At 37.4% G+C, this 15,902-nt stretch overlaps 1 protein-coding gene across 3 annotated transcripts in view; it reads right to left on the reverse strand.

Moving 5' to 3' along the window:
* Positions 1–3,925: 3,925 nt before the first annotated feature.
* LOC110103976 (ubiquitin-like-specific protease 1A) overlaps positions 3,926–15,902 on the reverse strand; it is a 48,906-nt gene continuing 36,929 nt past the window's right edge. For 2 of the 3 annotated variants that reach the window (XM_020832886.2, XM_020832888.2), the window contains exons 7-9: positions 7,577–7,680; positions 4,530–4,602; positions 3,926–4,371 (exon numbers count right to left, since the gene is read on the reverse strand). In XM_020832886.2, coding sequence (XP_020688545.1) covers positions 4,309–4,371; positions 4,530–4,602; positions 7,577–7,680 — 240 coding nt within the window. In that variant the 3' untranslated portion in view covers positions 3,926–4,308. Of the gene's footprint in view, positions 4,372–4,529; positions 4,603–7,572; positions 7,681–15,902 lie in introns of all 3 variants that reach the window. The other variant, XM_020832887.2, reaches the window with a different exon arrangement.

The raw sequence follows: 15,902 nt of genomic DNA on the forward strand, positions 1-15,902 counted from the left end.
GGAAGGGGGTTTGGGAGGTCGGCGGGTAGGTGGCTAGGAGAGGAGGTGGGAGTAGCGGGAAAAGAAGAAAAAAGATCGGGGGCGCGAACCTTGGAATCCTCCGAAGGTTGACGGGTACTGCTCTAACCCACCAAGGGTCTCTCCTCTCAAGAACTCACTCAAAGATCAAGCAAAGAAAACTAAAATTTCATTCATCAAAATCACATCCATTATAATGCAAGAGGCCTTCTATAAATAGGCCTAAATGAAAGAAAACCGAAAAAACTAAAGTGCATTCGGACTACAACATAAAATCAATTCCCCATAGGGGTAAAATAGGAAAACTCAAATGCAACATAAAACATAAAATAGAAAATACATAAAAAATACACTCTGAATCGTAGCCGTCGATCCACGACTACGTCGACGGTACACATGTCAAAATCTCTGACTGATGTCCTCATCAAGAACAGATTCCCTTGAGAATTAGACTTAAAAAAGAAATGACTTCTAGGCTTGGTAGCAACCTATAGGACAGATCTCCACAAAGGAGAAGCATTTTACGAAGATCTCCACAAAGGGGACATACATTTTGAAGCCACCAATCAGAGAGTCTACAAATTATTTTAACTTTTGTACACAACATTACAGATATCAAAAGAGGGGAGACCCCAAAAGATCTCTGTCTGCAGGCTTAGTAGTGGTATTGATGTAGAACGAACATGCAAAGATGAATTACTTCAATGAATTTGCACACTTAATATTCCTAGAATAAATAATTATAACTTAATGGTGAATTTAAACTACGCAATAAAACACTAAGAGCGGTAAGACAAGCTTAAGCTGAATCACACGCGTAAAAGTTAAGATCAGAAAACAATCAAGTTAATCTAACATTGCATACATGAATGATTTCAACAATGCATACATGAATGATTTCAACAATAAACCCCTACACTAACAATAAGACTAGTCACTACAAGGAGATCCCTCACTCAACTTATCTAGTTAAGAGGGTTTAGTGGAGAGAGTGACGAGAATCTTCACGAATCATTTATAAACCACAATTGAAAAGTGACTAAGAGATTTAATGATTTTAGGGAGAGTTTACCTAAATAATTAGAGAATACGAAGCTTCTAATTTGATCACCAAGGCACTAGATGAAGAGTAATCAGCGATTTCTAGGCTTGGACACATTTAGGAAGGTGATCATTGATTTCTTGGACAGCAGGGAAGAGGAATATGGCCACCAAACTGATTGGACAGCAATTGGAGACTGTAGGAAGCAGCAAGTATTGGTTGAGAAACCCTTTTGGCCTTAAGAGTACTTCCAACAGCAGTCCGAACATCAACTAAGGAGGTGGGACAACAGTTTGTCCCGTCAGAGGAGTCTTAGGCAGCAATACGGGCCTACTGGGGAAGCAGAGCAGCAGAGGATTATGCTGCTGTAATTCCAGGAAGCATCCAGGAATCCCCTACAGGGAATAGACATGGGGGGGGGGGGGGGGGGGGGGTGTGTTCCCGGGGGGCATCTGCAGGGTAATGAAGTATTTCCTTACCAGAACTCTCCGTCAAGGCTGATTGGAAAAGTCAAATCCAATATGAATTGATTGGATACAAATTAAGGAGTTGATTGGGAGGTCATTATGGGAAAGAAATAAAGAAAAGGAGGGGTGGGCCAGCCTTGTATTGAAAGAGAGAGGAGGGGGAATTGGAAAACTGAAATTAATTTCAGCTTAAGTGGATTTGGAGGGAAAATGTTTTGAAATTAAATTCAAATTTCAAATAAGGTTGAGGGATTAAATGAACATTTAATGGGGAGAAGCCCATCATGGGGCCGACGGCATCATGAGGAGTGGAGGGGATTGAGGAGGGAAATATGAGAGTTTTCAAATAGGCGATGAAGATTAGGAAAGGAAATAATAAATCCAATTTGATTTATTTTGAAATTGAATTCATGATTAATACTTTCCTAATTTGGAATTCCCTATATGGAAAGAATTTGAATTTTGAATATGAATTTCACATGAATTCAAATTTTCCCTCTCATGCTTGAGCTAAATTAGGAAGTCATTATGGTGATTGAAATCATCATAATGAGGGGAAAATTATGAGAGGTCCGGCGGAAAAGGGGGAAGGGGGCGGGTTGTGGATAGGTTGGTGGGTGGGATTTAGGTGGTGGAGCTAGAAGATGAATCGGGTGGGGGAGGTTGAGCCATCGGTGGTGGGGAGGTTGAAAGTGGCCGGCGATTGACTTGGAGAGAGGAGATGAAAGAAAATACAAATAAGATAAAAGTAAACTAACCACGAGCCGTGGACTCTTCCAACGACTGGTGGGTATTGCTCTTGCTCACCTCGAGCTCTCTCTCCCTTCTCTCTAGTGCACTCACAAGAAGAAGAAGAAGAAAAACACATAAAATTTCATTATCAAATCATCATCCCAAAATACAAAACAACTACCCTATAAATAGGCCTCATGAAAAGAAAAGAAATAAAAGACTAAAATGCCCTTCAGGCTACAACACTACATGACCACCGATAAGAGTATAAAGGGAAAAACAACAATATAAAATAAACTAGTACATAAAACATATAAATAAATAACTCAAGATCGTAGCCGTTGATCTCTGATGTCCTCATCAGGTGTATATATATATATATGAGCAACAACAACAACAATAACAACAACAACAAGCCTTTATCCCACTACGTGGGGTCGGCCCATGAATCCTTTTCTCTCCATTGTGTCCTATTAAAGGTCAAATTCTCGTTTAAATCTAATAAAGAAAGGTCATTCCTAATATTTTCTAACCAGGTCTTTTTAGGTCTGCCTATACCTTTCTTAACATAAGTCAAATCTAATACCTCTACTCTCCTAACCGGGTCATTGGAAGGCCGCCGTTTTATGTGACCAAACCATCTAAGGAGACTACGTGGGGTCGGCTACATGAATCCTTTTTCTCCATTGTGTCCTATTAAAGGTCAAATTCTCGTTTAAATCTAATAAAGAAAGGTCATTCCTAATATTTTCTAACCAGGTCTTTTTAGGTCTGCCTATACCTTTCTTAACATAAGTCAAATCTAATACCTCTACTCTCCTAACCGGGTCATTGGAAGGCCGCCGTTTTATGTGACCAAACCATCTAAGGAGACTCTCTCTAATCTTATCTTCTATTGGAGCTACTCCAACCTTTTCACGTATATGCTCATTTCGTATCCTATCTCTAAGGGTAAAGCCACTCATCCACCTCAGCATCCTCATCTCTGCCACACTTAACTTAATATTATGTTTCTCTTTTAATGGCCAACATTCAGCACCATAAAGCATTGTAGGCTTCACTACCATCTTATAGAATTTTCCCTTAATTTTGAGGGGCACTTTTCTATCACACAACAAGCCCGATGCATTCCTCCACTTCAACCATCCAACTTGAATTCTGCTGATAATATCCCCATCTATTTCACCATCACTCTGAACAATAGATCCAAGATATCTAAAACATCTCTTATTATTAATGACTTGATCGCCCAAAGTCACAATCCCCTCACTAGGTCTATTACTACTAAAATTACACTCCATATATTCCATTTTAGATCTACTCAAGCAAAAACCTTAAGACTCTAAGGTTGACCTCCATAATTCAAGTTTACCTTCAACTCCCTGGTTCAACAGCTTTTCCACCCTTCATTTTTTTTAAAGCCTCTCTAACTTCGATTTTACTAATACGCCGATAAAAACAGAAATCTTTATTTTCATTTAGGGTGCTAAAGTCACTATAGTCAATCTTATTTTCACAATTTTTATTAAAAAGTTTAGCAAAATATCTCATCCACCTTTGTTGAATATCATCTTCTTAGAAAAGTATTTTTTGATCTTCATCCTTAATATCAAAATAAATTAAATAGATGTGAGATCCATCATAATAAACTTTTGACAAAAATAACTTGACCCAAAAATTTTCTTAGTTAAAACACTATACACCAATTAAAAAGATTGGTAAGCCTTAGTTGCTATACTATAAAAAACAACATAATCGGCAAATAATTGAGAGCGAAAGAGGGCTAAAAAATCGTACTAACCTATTAAATATCGTCCTTGAAACATAAAAATGCATCTTGAATCTCCCTGACAAAACGATCTGGCCTCTGTTAATCAGCCACAGCCCAACCCATTTCCCCACTCTCCGAACTTGTGTAGGAGTAATCCAAAACAAGGTGTTTATCATACAATTCGTAGACATCCAACATAACTGTTTCTTCAGTCAATTTGCTCCGACTAGTAGTTCATCCAAAGTAAACTGAAGCAATCCAAGTAATTGCAATCTGTTTTATTCAACTCTTCTTCTGAGGATCTCTTTGGCTGTTTTCTTCCTGAAGTAATCCATATTCTCCTGCAAATAAACAAAGCAAATGCAGGGCAATCATAAACTTGATGTGGATTTTTTTTCAGTAACAGAAATATTAAGGTGCTGTAGTGCAATATATAAAGAACGTATCCACATCTAATAATCATAGAAGCCCATAGAAATAAGCCTAGCAGATTAGTCACCTGGCTGAAGCACAGCTTCAAACCTCTGCTATAGAAGTCTGTGTACTTGATCATGAACATCCCACAATCCCACCTATTGGAAGAAATGAGTTAGTCTAGAATTCTTTGTAAGGAATTCAAGTTAATCAAAAAAAAAAACGCAAAGCTATACTACCAACCACTATAAGAAGACTAATGGAAACAACCAAGGCCTGCCATGTAATAAGCATTATATAATGCAAATTTTAACGACATCAGACAAACCAGCATCATTATGTAGTAACTACCATCTTAGAAAACGTTTAATATCATTACTACCTCCAATTATAAACCCAGCTGTATCGAATCTCCAAGAAATGATTATGCTTCAAAAACTTGCAGCTCCCCCCTAGAAGCTAATTATAGAAATGGAGCTTTAGGCTTCATTTGGAACGACTTTTTTATTACTTCTTAAAGCGGTTTTTTAGTACAAAAATTAAAATTTTTATGCTAGAAAGTCGCTTTAAAAAGCAATAAAAAAGCCGTCCCAAACGAATCTTTAATCTTATTCTAGCTGCTTTCTATGTTAGGGATTCTATGATGAAACTTTTAGGACAAGGACAATGAGGAGCCACTAAAGGGCAATGCAATAACCAGGCCAAGGAAAGAGACGCACTTTACATCCCGTTTTTTATTGCATATGACTTTCTTCACTCTTGAAATATGCATCCAAACTTCGAGTGGGGTTTTTTTCTTTAGGAATTAGGACCTTTAGCTTTTCAGTATAACAAACAGGTCTGCAAGTACAGCCTGCCTGGGAAGGAAGCCCTTCCCATTCATATTTGTTAGAGACCTAATTTAGATCATCTCTGACATGATTAGAACATGAAATTAAGGAAAGATAAAAGAGATAATATCCGTTGAAGTTTTAATGGTTGGATTCTCAAAGAAAATTTATTAATGATGGTGGTTCTCATATCACATTATTGAGATTGAAGAAGATGTTGCTAGGAGTATGACCAAAGCTAATACGCTCCTTAGTGGCATCAAATCATTGAGATATGAGTCAATAAGATATGATCGATAGGGCACAAAGCCCTCTTTTAGCTATAAGGTGGATTCAAATTTGTCCCCTTAAACAAATATTCACCCCATGTCTACAAGGTACCCTTGGACGAAGCAACCCATGGCTGCCGACAATGATCCTTCTGTTAGATTGGGTCAACTACCTCCTCTGACTAAGTAGACCAGGGACCACGATGGCCCAGAATGACGGAACCATGGGATCTTGATCGGGTCCAACATCCATTCCCCCACCATCCGCTTTAAGTGCAAGATGGTGAAATTTCCTATTTTAAATATCAAACCTTTCGAAATGCCCAAATTTAAACCCAATTCTCAAATCCAAACCTATGTTGCTACTATATACCAGATAACACGTATTTACTACGTATCTGATTGACAACTAGCCTTAATCGAAAGTTCTCTCTCGTTATCGGGAGGGGTAATTAAGTATAGGGGCTTGCGCCTATAGGAAACTAGAACTCATATCATAAAGTCCTCACAAAATGAGGGTGAAATCTCTGGGTAGTGTCTTATCTACAAATCCATCTGTCTTCCCAAAATTTATTCCGGAACTTATTTTGTTAAAACTCCCCCGATAAAGAAAAGAATACAATTGGGCGGAGGCCGGGCCCAAATTTTTGGAGCCCACAGAGCGCCATGACAACCAATCATGCCAGCACTGTAGCACTCCTTATGGGAGCCTATATCGCAACTGCATTAGTTCAATTTTTCAAAGAGCTCAGTGTTGAGGTGTCACCTTCCCCGGAGCCGTGGCGCCCCAGGGGAAAAATTTCATATCTTCAGGACATGCAAACAAACCCTCGAGACCCACTTCAGAATACATGCACATAGAACATTCTCAGACATATGTAGAAGAGTTCAAATACATAAATTTAATGAATTACCTTGAACCTACTCGAGTTAGAATGAGTTGAACGGTACTCTAATCCCGGAAATGTCGCACGATTAAACTATGCAAGTAGTAATTACAGTAATTTCCTAGCACGAAGATCAAAACACAAGCTCTAAACACCTTCATGAACAATTTTACCTCTTTAATAAAAAAAAAAACAAATTTGATAGAAGAGGCATATGAAGTGGTCAATCTAGCTATGTACGAATTACAATATTTTTCCCCACAAAACTATCAAAGCAAAAGCTCTAATCAGCTTTGACTAACTTTACCCTTTCTTTAAAAAGGTTCCCGCCCTCAAAATATTCTTTAATAATGGTGGAAGATTTAATCGAGCATACTAAATATGGGTGGATATTGTAACATTTTATTGATAGATAGGTTTGTATTAGCTCACCCCATCAGGATTATACAAGTTCATGTTAATTGACAAAAAAATTAGTTAAAAATGTTTTTTGAAATGTTATTTGAAAATATTTTTTTTATTCCTATTTTCCAATCAAGTTTAGATTAAAATAATGCCTGACGATGGTTGATGAAGCCGTTCATTAAAAGGTTTGGCTACCAAGCTAGTAATTTTAAGGATTCCATACATTTTAGATCTTTTTGGTAACTTTTTTTTTCAAATAACATTTTCAATAGCCAATGCAATTATAATTTTTGGCCAAAAATTATTGTTATATGGTTAATCTAGAGTCAAAGCATTAACATAGATAACATATGCTTTTGATGATAACAAAATTCATTAAAAAATATATTTGCAAAAATATTAATAAAGCAATGTCTAAGTGAAATGAGCTATATTTACTCTCATTTCAAAAGTAATGCGACATATTATCCACATGAGGGAATTTTGATGTTAACAGATGAACCCAGTACGTTACTATGTATTTATTGTAAATAATTTGTCTTTTTAAAAACGTCCACTTTGATTCCTTAATTCAACATCATTGTAACTATTAAAGGAATGTAAACAGTAAGTTGATTATGGGCTCACAAGTTAATCAAGCAGCAAAAAGAACATAAAAAACTGGTAAATGCAGGAATAGCAGTTCAAGTAAAGCAAAAAATAATAAAGAATGCATCATTTGCAACAAAGAAGCAGACTCGCCCATTCTTTTGTAGGGGAAGGTCATCTACTAGTTCTTTCTTCCAGGAAGTACTGTCAATCTCTGTATCACCCTTATCTCTCGTTTCCTCCATTAAATATCTTGCCTACATGAAAGGATAAATAAAAATGAGTAAATTTACAATGACATCCTCACATAACAAATACAGAAATATCTAGTAACACTATACACGCTTTTCTCTAGTGTGGTGGGAAGGTAACCCGGTGCGACGCCTACGGAAAGACGAGTAGACCCTCTAAGCGCTTGGCAGGGACGAATATAAGTACCTGTAGATGTCTCAGCACCTACAGGAAAAAAACTGCGCATTTCAAATAGGTACCCCTAAGACCCATACACGCCTTTCTCTGACGTGGTGGGGTTGAAAATTTACGGCCGTGGTATCATCCAACACTTATCATACACGCTTTTCTCTAACGTGGCGGGAGACCCAGACTCCTGGAATTTCCCCTAAATGGGGGAGACGTCGGAAGGTTGTCGAATTTTACAGTGACAGGGGACCTGAACTCAAACAATTGACGGTGAACATAACTCAAATAATTTGAACAGAACTTGAATAGTTAATAGGGAACTTGACTTGAACGATCAACATGAACCTAAACTTAAATCAAACTCGAATGACACAGAGAACTAGACTTTTAACTAATAAATGCTCAATCAAAAATAAAAATATAAAGTGCCAAGAAGCAGCACCCTGCATACTCAAACAAACATAAATGAACAAGCAAAGATGTGTAGTGGACAAGGAAAGTCCCTAAATCTCATCCACAAGTAACAAATAAGATGAACGTGAAATCTGATTGCAAGTGATGCTGCAAAACCTTTAACTTACATATGAGCAATATGAAGCTCATAATGTCCTCACTAATAAGCTCGCAAGTCTATGCAAAGAACCTGAAATCATCAACGGAGGAGACTCCTAATGAATGTGTTGACTCGTCAGAGAACTCCTGACGAATGTGTCGACAATGTGAGCAATGGAAATGTGATGCCAGTCTCCCTACAACTGTTATCAGCTAGCTCGCAAGTACGTGCAGCAGTTCCTACGAAAGCTAAAAGAAATACAAGCGAAAATAGTAACTTGCCAACCAACATGCATAAGAAAATGGACGACGAGCATAGCCCATCTGGCAGCACATATTGACAAGCATATGAATACACTAAGATTATAGGCAAAAGGTGACATGCCCCGCACGCATACAAATACCATATGCAGTAAACACAAGGATATTAATTTGTGCAGTCAATAGCAACCCAATGATGGGTGAAATACATTAATCCTCACAAACAAAGGAAACTATAAGGCAACAAGTACGAACCCCTACGAGCCATTGTTGGGGACCCGTCACAAGCTTAACACACTACCTACAAACAAATGTAGGAAGAGTTGCAATGGATACGAACATCAATCATCCAATGGCCAGAAAATAATTCAATTTAACACTCATGCAAGCGGATATAAGGCGTGTTGATATAGGAAGGGGGGGGGGGGGTGGCAATTAATGTGCTTTAGTTTTGGGATGATTTGGTTCCTTGTTTGGACTTAGTTGCCTCAGTTTTTTCTGTCCCTTTTGGCTAACTGCTGTGTTTTTCTACTATATTAAGCTCATTATTATGTAATAAATGCTTCTTTAGGTTCATTCCCTCTTATGTTGGCCTTTCGATTTCCACCTGGCTCCTGTCCCGTGGCTGGCTGTTCCGGTTCCCTGTGGTTGCCCATTCCTGTTCCCCCATGTGGTCCCTGGGGTTGCTATTCCAGGCCACCTACTGGCCTTCTGTTTCCCCTTTCTTGATTGGTTCGACTGGAGTTATTTGGGGCTGTTTGGCTTCCTCTTTTCAACTATATATATATATGGGTTGTTTTGTTAAGTTAAAAAAGGAGTTTATGTGAGGATTTTTGGAGCCAAAAACCTACGGGTTTCTTCTTGGAAAGGCTTACGAGCTTGTTCCTCTTCTCTTTTCCTCTCTACGACTTCGTCTCGGGCTTCTTATCTAATTCTTCTCTTCGCAAGTGTCCATCCCATTTGTATCTTTCTTCTCAAGATATTTAAAATCAGTTTTTGATGTTTTATGTTATAAGTTTGTATGCGTCGTCTGTATAATATGAAAGTTAAGTTATGATTTGTTTAAGTTGAATTTTCTTATTCTAAAAGAAAGACCTAATTTTTATGTATTTTGCGATCTTTTTAATTGTATCAATTTGGTATCGGAGCTTTAGGTTGTGAGTGTCTTTTTTTTTAAAGTATTTAGAAAAAAAATTAGAAAAACATGATGTAATTGAGCCCGAAATTGGAGATAGTAAATCAAATGTTCTTGAAGAAGATATTCCTATGAGCCGATGGATTTCGACACAAGGAAATTCTACTAATCCCCTACAGAACGAGTTGCATATTCAAATTCAATATCAGATGCACTTATGTATGGAAAAATATGAGAAGAAAAAGAGACTTATGCAAGACCAATTCAAGCAAGTAAGAGAAATGATCCTGAAGAAATATGCGGCTTTGAATCAAGATTCGGATGCAGCACCATCATCTCGTTAAGAAAATTCCAAAACATCCTCATCAGGAGATGAGTACTTTCAACCGGGGAAGAATCTGATGTAGGCAAAGGGGGGGCAATTAACATGCCATAGTTTTGGGATGATTTGGTTCCTTGTTTGGACTTAATTGTCTCAATTTTTGTTGTTCCTTTTGGCAAGCTGTTGTGTTTTCTACTCAATTCAGCTCCACTATTATGTAATAAATGCTTATTTAGGTTCATTCCTCCACCCTTCTATTGGCCTTTCAATTTCTGCCTGGCTCCTATCCCGTGGCTGGTTCCTGTCCCGTTAGCAACTGTTCCGATTCCATGTGGTTGCCCGTTCTTGTTCCCCCGTGTGGTCCCTTGGGCTACTGTTCCAAGCCGTCTGCTGGCCTTCTGTTTCCCCTTTCCTGATTGGTTTAGTTGGAGTTATTTGGGTCTGTTTGGCTTCCTCTTTTCAACTATATATATGGGTTGTTTTGTTGAGTTAAAAAGGAGTATGTGAGGATTTTTGGAGCCAAAAACATGTGGGTTTCTTCTTGGAAAAGCTTGCAAGCCTGGCTTCTTATCTAATTCTTCTCTTTATAAGTTCCACTCGACTTGTATCTTTCTTCTTAAGCTATTGGAGGTGTTGGTTGGCCGGCTTGGTAGCATTTGCCGGAGGAGTTTGTGGTGGACGTTGGCCCAATTAGCTACGGTGGACCCTTGGTTTGAATGTCCTTAAGCACATCTTTTATATTACCTACTATTTCGTTGCACGTGAGGTGACTGCTAGTCGGTTGTTCTGAGTGTAGCTATTTTTATTTTTAATTTAGTTTTCGTTTGGTTGGCTTTCGTTTGTTTGGAGGTTTGTTTGATGTTAGCTTTCTAAGTTTTGAATCGAGAAAAGTTCTACTAGTCCAGGTGTTCTCCCCTTTTAGTTTTTTCTATCCAGTTGTCTGCATCAAGTTTGATATCAGAGCCTAGGTTAGCATATCCTATAATACCCAAAATTTTGTCCAAAAGATAAACATACAAATTTCCCCTATATTCTCTCACATATAAAAAGTATCAAAAATATTTTCATCAAATTTGATATTGAATTTCGAGTAATTTTGGTATCAATATATCTTAAATGTCTATGTATAGGTATCTTTTAAATAACTGTTTAATATTATAGTTAATGAATAACAGTTAATTGACTATAGTTTATTAATTGTTATTGTAGTCTTTACTAATTTTGACATGCATAGGCTGGATGGAGATCAGACGGCCAGAATGTTAGTGGAATTGTAGTGGAGAATGAACTATCTTATAATAATATTATATATTACGGTAAAGCACTAGTAGACCTTATAAGTCCCCTTCATTCCTTTCACTGCCCATCACCTGGAATTGAAGCAGCGGGCAAGTAAGTTGAGTAATAATAGAGGATTCGGCTGCTGGAAGGGGAGAGAAACCAAGTGCTGAATTAGCGATTAGTGTAGGAGAAGCTGTAGTTCAGGTATTTCTTTCTGAAGTAATGAGGGATATAAAAAGGCAATAATAGTATTTCTCAAGCAATATTTTCTATAAGAGTGTGTGTATGCAAATTAGTGAGGAATTTCTGAATTTCTGAATGCAGAAATGCATAAATTGTGGATTTCTGTCAATCATTTTGAATGTTGAATGTGGAAATCATTAGAAAAAAAAAGGGGGTAAGACTATTGTTAAGTTAGCTGATGGGAAAACGAATTTCTAAAATTAATGTTGCTGAAATCAGTTAGTTATGGCTGAGTTCGTGATGGTAGACTTCTTGAAATAGGAAAGAAACATAGGAAGGAAAGAAAAGATTACTATTTAATGAGGAAGAATTTAGTTGAGGTAAAGTAGTAAGATATTCATACAGCTTGTTCCTTTATTTTTTTTGTATATGTGCAAATAAAGAATTGTATGTTGTAGATAGTGTACAAAAGAATAAGAAAACAGGAAAAACGAATCCCAAGTGAGGTGAGATACCAAACGATGCATAGAAAATAATAAATTTTTATACATTTGCAAATGCATATCTATTATATTTATGATAGCATTTTTTTTCAATTTATGCCACTTTATTCATATATATGAATTGTTGAGATAGTTATGAAAATGAACATGAATAAAAGAGTATAAGGGATTTAAGTCATATATGGGGAATAATTCAAATTCCTTTCCTCTCTCCTACCCGCCGACCCCTCTCTCCCATCCCTCATTAATCCCCCCCAAATCAAAAGGATTAATTAAGGAAATGCTTTACCTAATTTCCCTCCATCCTCCATCTTTCAAATCCGAACCATATTCCCCCACATGACCGGCCCCTTTCTCCCTTCCCTCCAATTATTTTGTGATTGATTTAGCATGCCACCTAAGCAAGGAAAATTAACTCCAGGATATCCTCCACGGCTGTCCACATAAGTATCCACCTCATCCTCCTAGCTCTCGTGCATCCAGAAGATGGAAACCCCTGAAATTCTCCTCTCCAACTTGCTATCAAGATTTTTGGACAGGTTCTAGGTTCTGTCTTGAGTATCAGAACCTTGAAAAGTTGTCCATAGTCTTCAGATTGCTGACCAAAGAATCCAGACCACGTTAGCTGGCTGTCCTTCATCCAGAAGTTGTCAAAATGTTGTCCAAAGGCCGCTAGGGAGTTTGTGTTGCTACCCACTCTTTTTCTAACATCCAGACGAACACACTGGAGTTTCATATCCTCTTTCTTTGGGTAAACTCTTCTTCCAACTCTTATATCTTCTAAGTTGTTTTCCAATTGTGGTCTTATGTGATTCATAAAGATAGTGTTAATCTCCCTCTGCTAAAGCCTAATAAGTTAGTAAGCTGAATAAGGGATCCTTTTATAGTGACTAGTCTTATTGTTAGCATAGGGATTTCTCGTTGAAAACCTTCCATGTATGCAAAGATAGAGTAATTAACTGTTTTAAGATCTTAACCTCTGCATATGTGATTTGGCCTAAACTTGTCTCGTCAATTCTTAGTTTTATTTTATCATTTAAATCACTACAAGTACTTAATTATTATTGTTCTCTAAACTAAAGCATGCAAAATCCTTAATTTACATCATTTAAAGCATGTTAGTCTTGCATCATAAGAATTTAGCATCTATCAATTAGCCTTAATTGAAAGTTTTCTCTCAAATCAAGGGGTAATTAACTATAAGGTCTTACACTTTAAAAAAACTTGAGACCATATCATAAAGTCCTCACAACATTAGGATGACGTAACTGGATAGTGTCTTATTTGTAATATAATTTACCATCTAAGAATTTAACCCCGATCTATATTTTCTTAGAAAAGTTAGGCACGAACTTTTGGATCGCACATTTGATTATGTATCCATGTTTGCATTTACGAAGTGAGCTCATTTTGATACAATGAGACAATATACTACAAAATTGAAATAGTTTATAAAACAAAATAGGTAATTGATGGAACAATACTTTCATGTGCATGGAAAGAAGTAAAAAAAATATGTGCTATGAAGTACACTTAGTTCAATATTACATTATTTTCTTGAATAAGCTTTGAATAACAATGAACATCACCTCTTAATCTAACATCTTTAATATGTTTAAAGTATTCCATACCTCATATTGATCATAGTGGGATGTGATTGGAGTGCAAGAAATGCCTATTTATTCAACACACATATTCCATGTAAAATTTATAAACATGCCACATAAATAATGCATTCATCTATTTCATAAATTTAGTAAGGATGCATGTCATTTTCATTATTTAAGAGTATTTATTGCTAAGTTCTTTGTGAATACATGTAGCAATTTGAATAGACAGTGCTACAGATTATGTTTAATATAACCTTTTTGTGTACATTCAAAATTATTAGGTTTACTCCAAGAATAATATTCCAGCCTGATTATGACAGTTCAATAAGATTCATATGATTCCCTTTAATTTAAGGAATATTTTATAACTAAAATTAATTGTATTTGAAGCCAATCGGCTCAATGAGCTAGCTTAGAAGATGAATTCTAAGTAAATGAAATAGGCCACTCACATTGTTTTGTTTAATCATGCAGCTGGTAAAGGGTTACAAACATTCATACACATTGCATGAACCTATACATTCATTCACATATACAGATAGATGCAAGGACATTGAACACAGACAGTAGATCTTATAACTTTGCAAAGTGATGACACCTATATTTCTTAGACTTGCTCAGTTTTGACATTGCAAACTACACTTCACCTTGCACAATTTTTTGAATTGTTGGTGAATATCTCACAAAGAACCAATAAATTCCATCAAATTAAACAATCTGACTTACACTTTTTAAATTCTAATAACAATTTATTTTCTTTACACCCCTGGAGGATTCAATGTTACTCTATTTCATGATTTTGCTTGCATGTTTTTACTGCATTTTAATGTTCGAAGAATCATCTTTATGTTTTGGAGGAAACAATAATGTATTTAAGTTTAATTTTCAAGTTTGCTCGCATTCCTTTCCAAAGAAATCTACTTATAAAGCATCAATTTTCCTGTTAATTGCAGGGATATATTTAATTGTATGCCCTTTCATAGTGGCATTGTGATTCCACGCCCAATAAGTTAAAATACTCATTAGAAATATGTAATTTTCCTAGTAAGTAGATACGAAACTGTGTTCTTGACCGAACTGTCAGTTGATGTACATATATATGTGCAAACAGAAGAATGCACCCGATTGTCTATGTATTCTAAGTTATGATTGTATGAATAACTAGGGGTGTCAATTTCGGGTCACGTGTCAGGTTCGGGTTGAACCCAGAACTGACCCGGCACTATTCGGGTTTGGGTCAACCCGACCCATTTTTGCAAACGGGACTATTTTTCGGATCCGAACCCAACCCGCTTCAGGTTCGGGTCAACCCGACCCGACCCGCAAACGGGTTTGGAGCCTTTGTCATTGTTCAACTTCATTCCTGGACGACATTCTCTTCCCGTCGGATCGGAAGTTACAACATTTTGACCGGAAGCACCGAAGCAACGACGAGAGTTCGCTCGCAGCCTCGCTGCCTCGCCGACGCCTTCGACGCTGTTCGACTTCGCTCCTGGACGACGTTCTCTTCCCATCGGATCGGAAGTGAAGCACTGAAGCAAGACGAGAGTTCGCTCGCAGCCTCGCTGCCTCAACGACACCTTCGTCGCTATTCAAATTCGCTCCTGGACGACGTTCTCTTCCCGTCGGATCGGAAGTTACAACATTTTGATCGAAAGCAATGAAGGGAGTTCGCTCGCTGTGAAGAACTTTCTGCCTTGCGGCCCTCGTCGGCTCCGTTGTTGTTGGACTTCGCTCCTAAGCTCCTTGGATGACGTTCCCTTCCGGTCGGATCGAAAGTTAACATTTTGATCTAAAGAAAAGAAATGAGCCAACGGCGGGAAGCAAAGCAACGACGGGCTTTTCCGGGTCATTCACGGGTTTCCGGATCAACCTGAACATGACCCAGTTTTGCAAACGGGTCAGGTTTTCGGACCTGAACCCGACCCACTTCGGGTTTGGGTCAACCCAAACCTGAAATTTTTAGGTCGGATTCGGGTCGGGTCCAATATTGACACCCCTGTGAATAACGTGAACATGTACGCATGCATGAGTTTGATTTGCACCGATTTTGGTGATATTTACATATGTCTGTGGTGTTGTACATAGTAAATTTTGTTTTATAGCATTAATAAATTATGTAGTCAAAAGCTTCATTACAAGATTTATTTATAAAGAGAAATGCAAACCAATAGTCTCCAGCTATTCAAACTATAATGCTTTTCCCCATTTC

This window comes from Dendrobium catenatum, unplaced genomic scaffold (assembly GCF_001605985.2).
Source record: "Dendrobium catenatum unplaced genomic scaffold, ASM160598v2 fragScaff_scaffold_142, whole genome shotgun sequence".
Classification (NCBI taxonomy): domain Eukaryota; kingdom Viridiplantae; phylum Streptophyta; class Magnoliopsida; order Asparagales; family Orchidaceae; genus Dendrobium; species Dendrobium catenatum.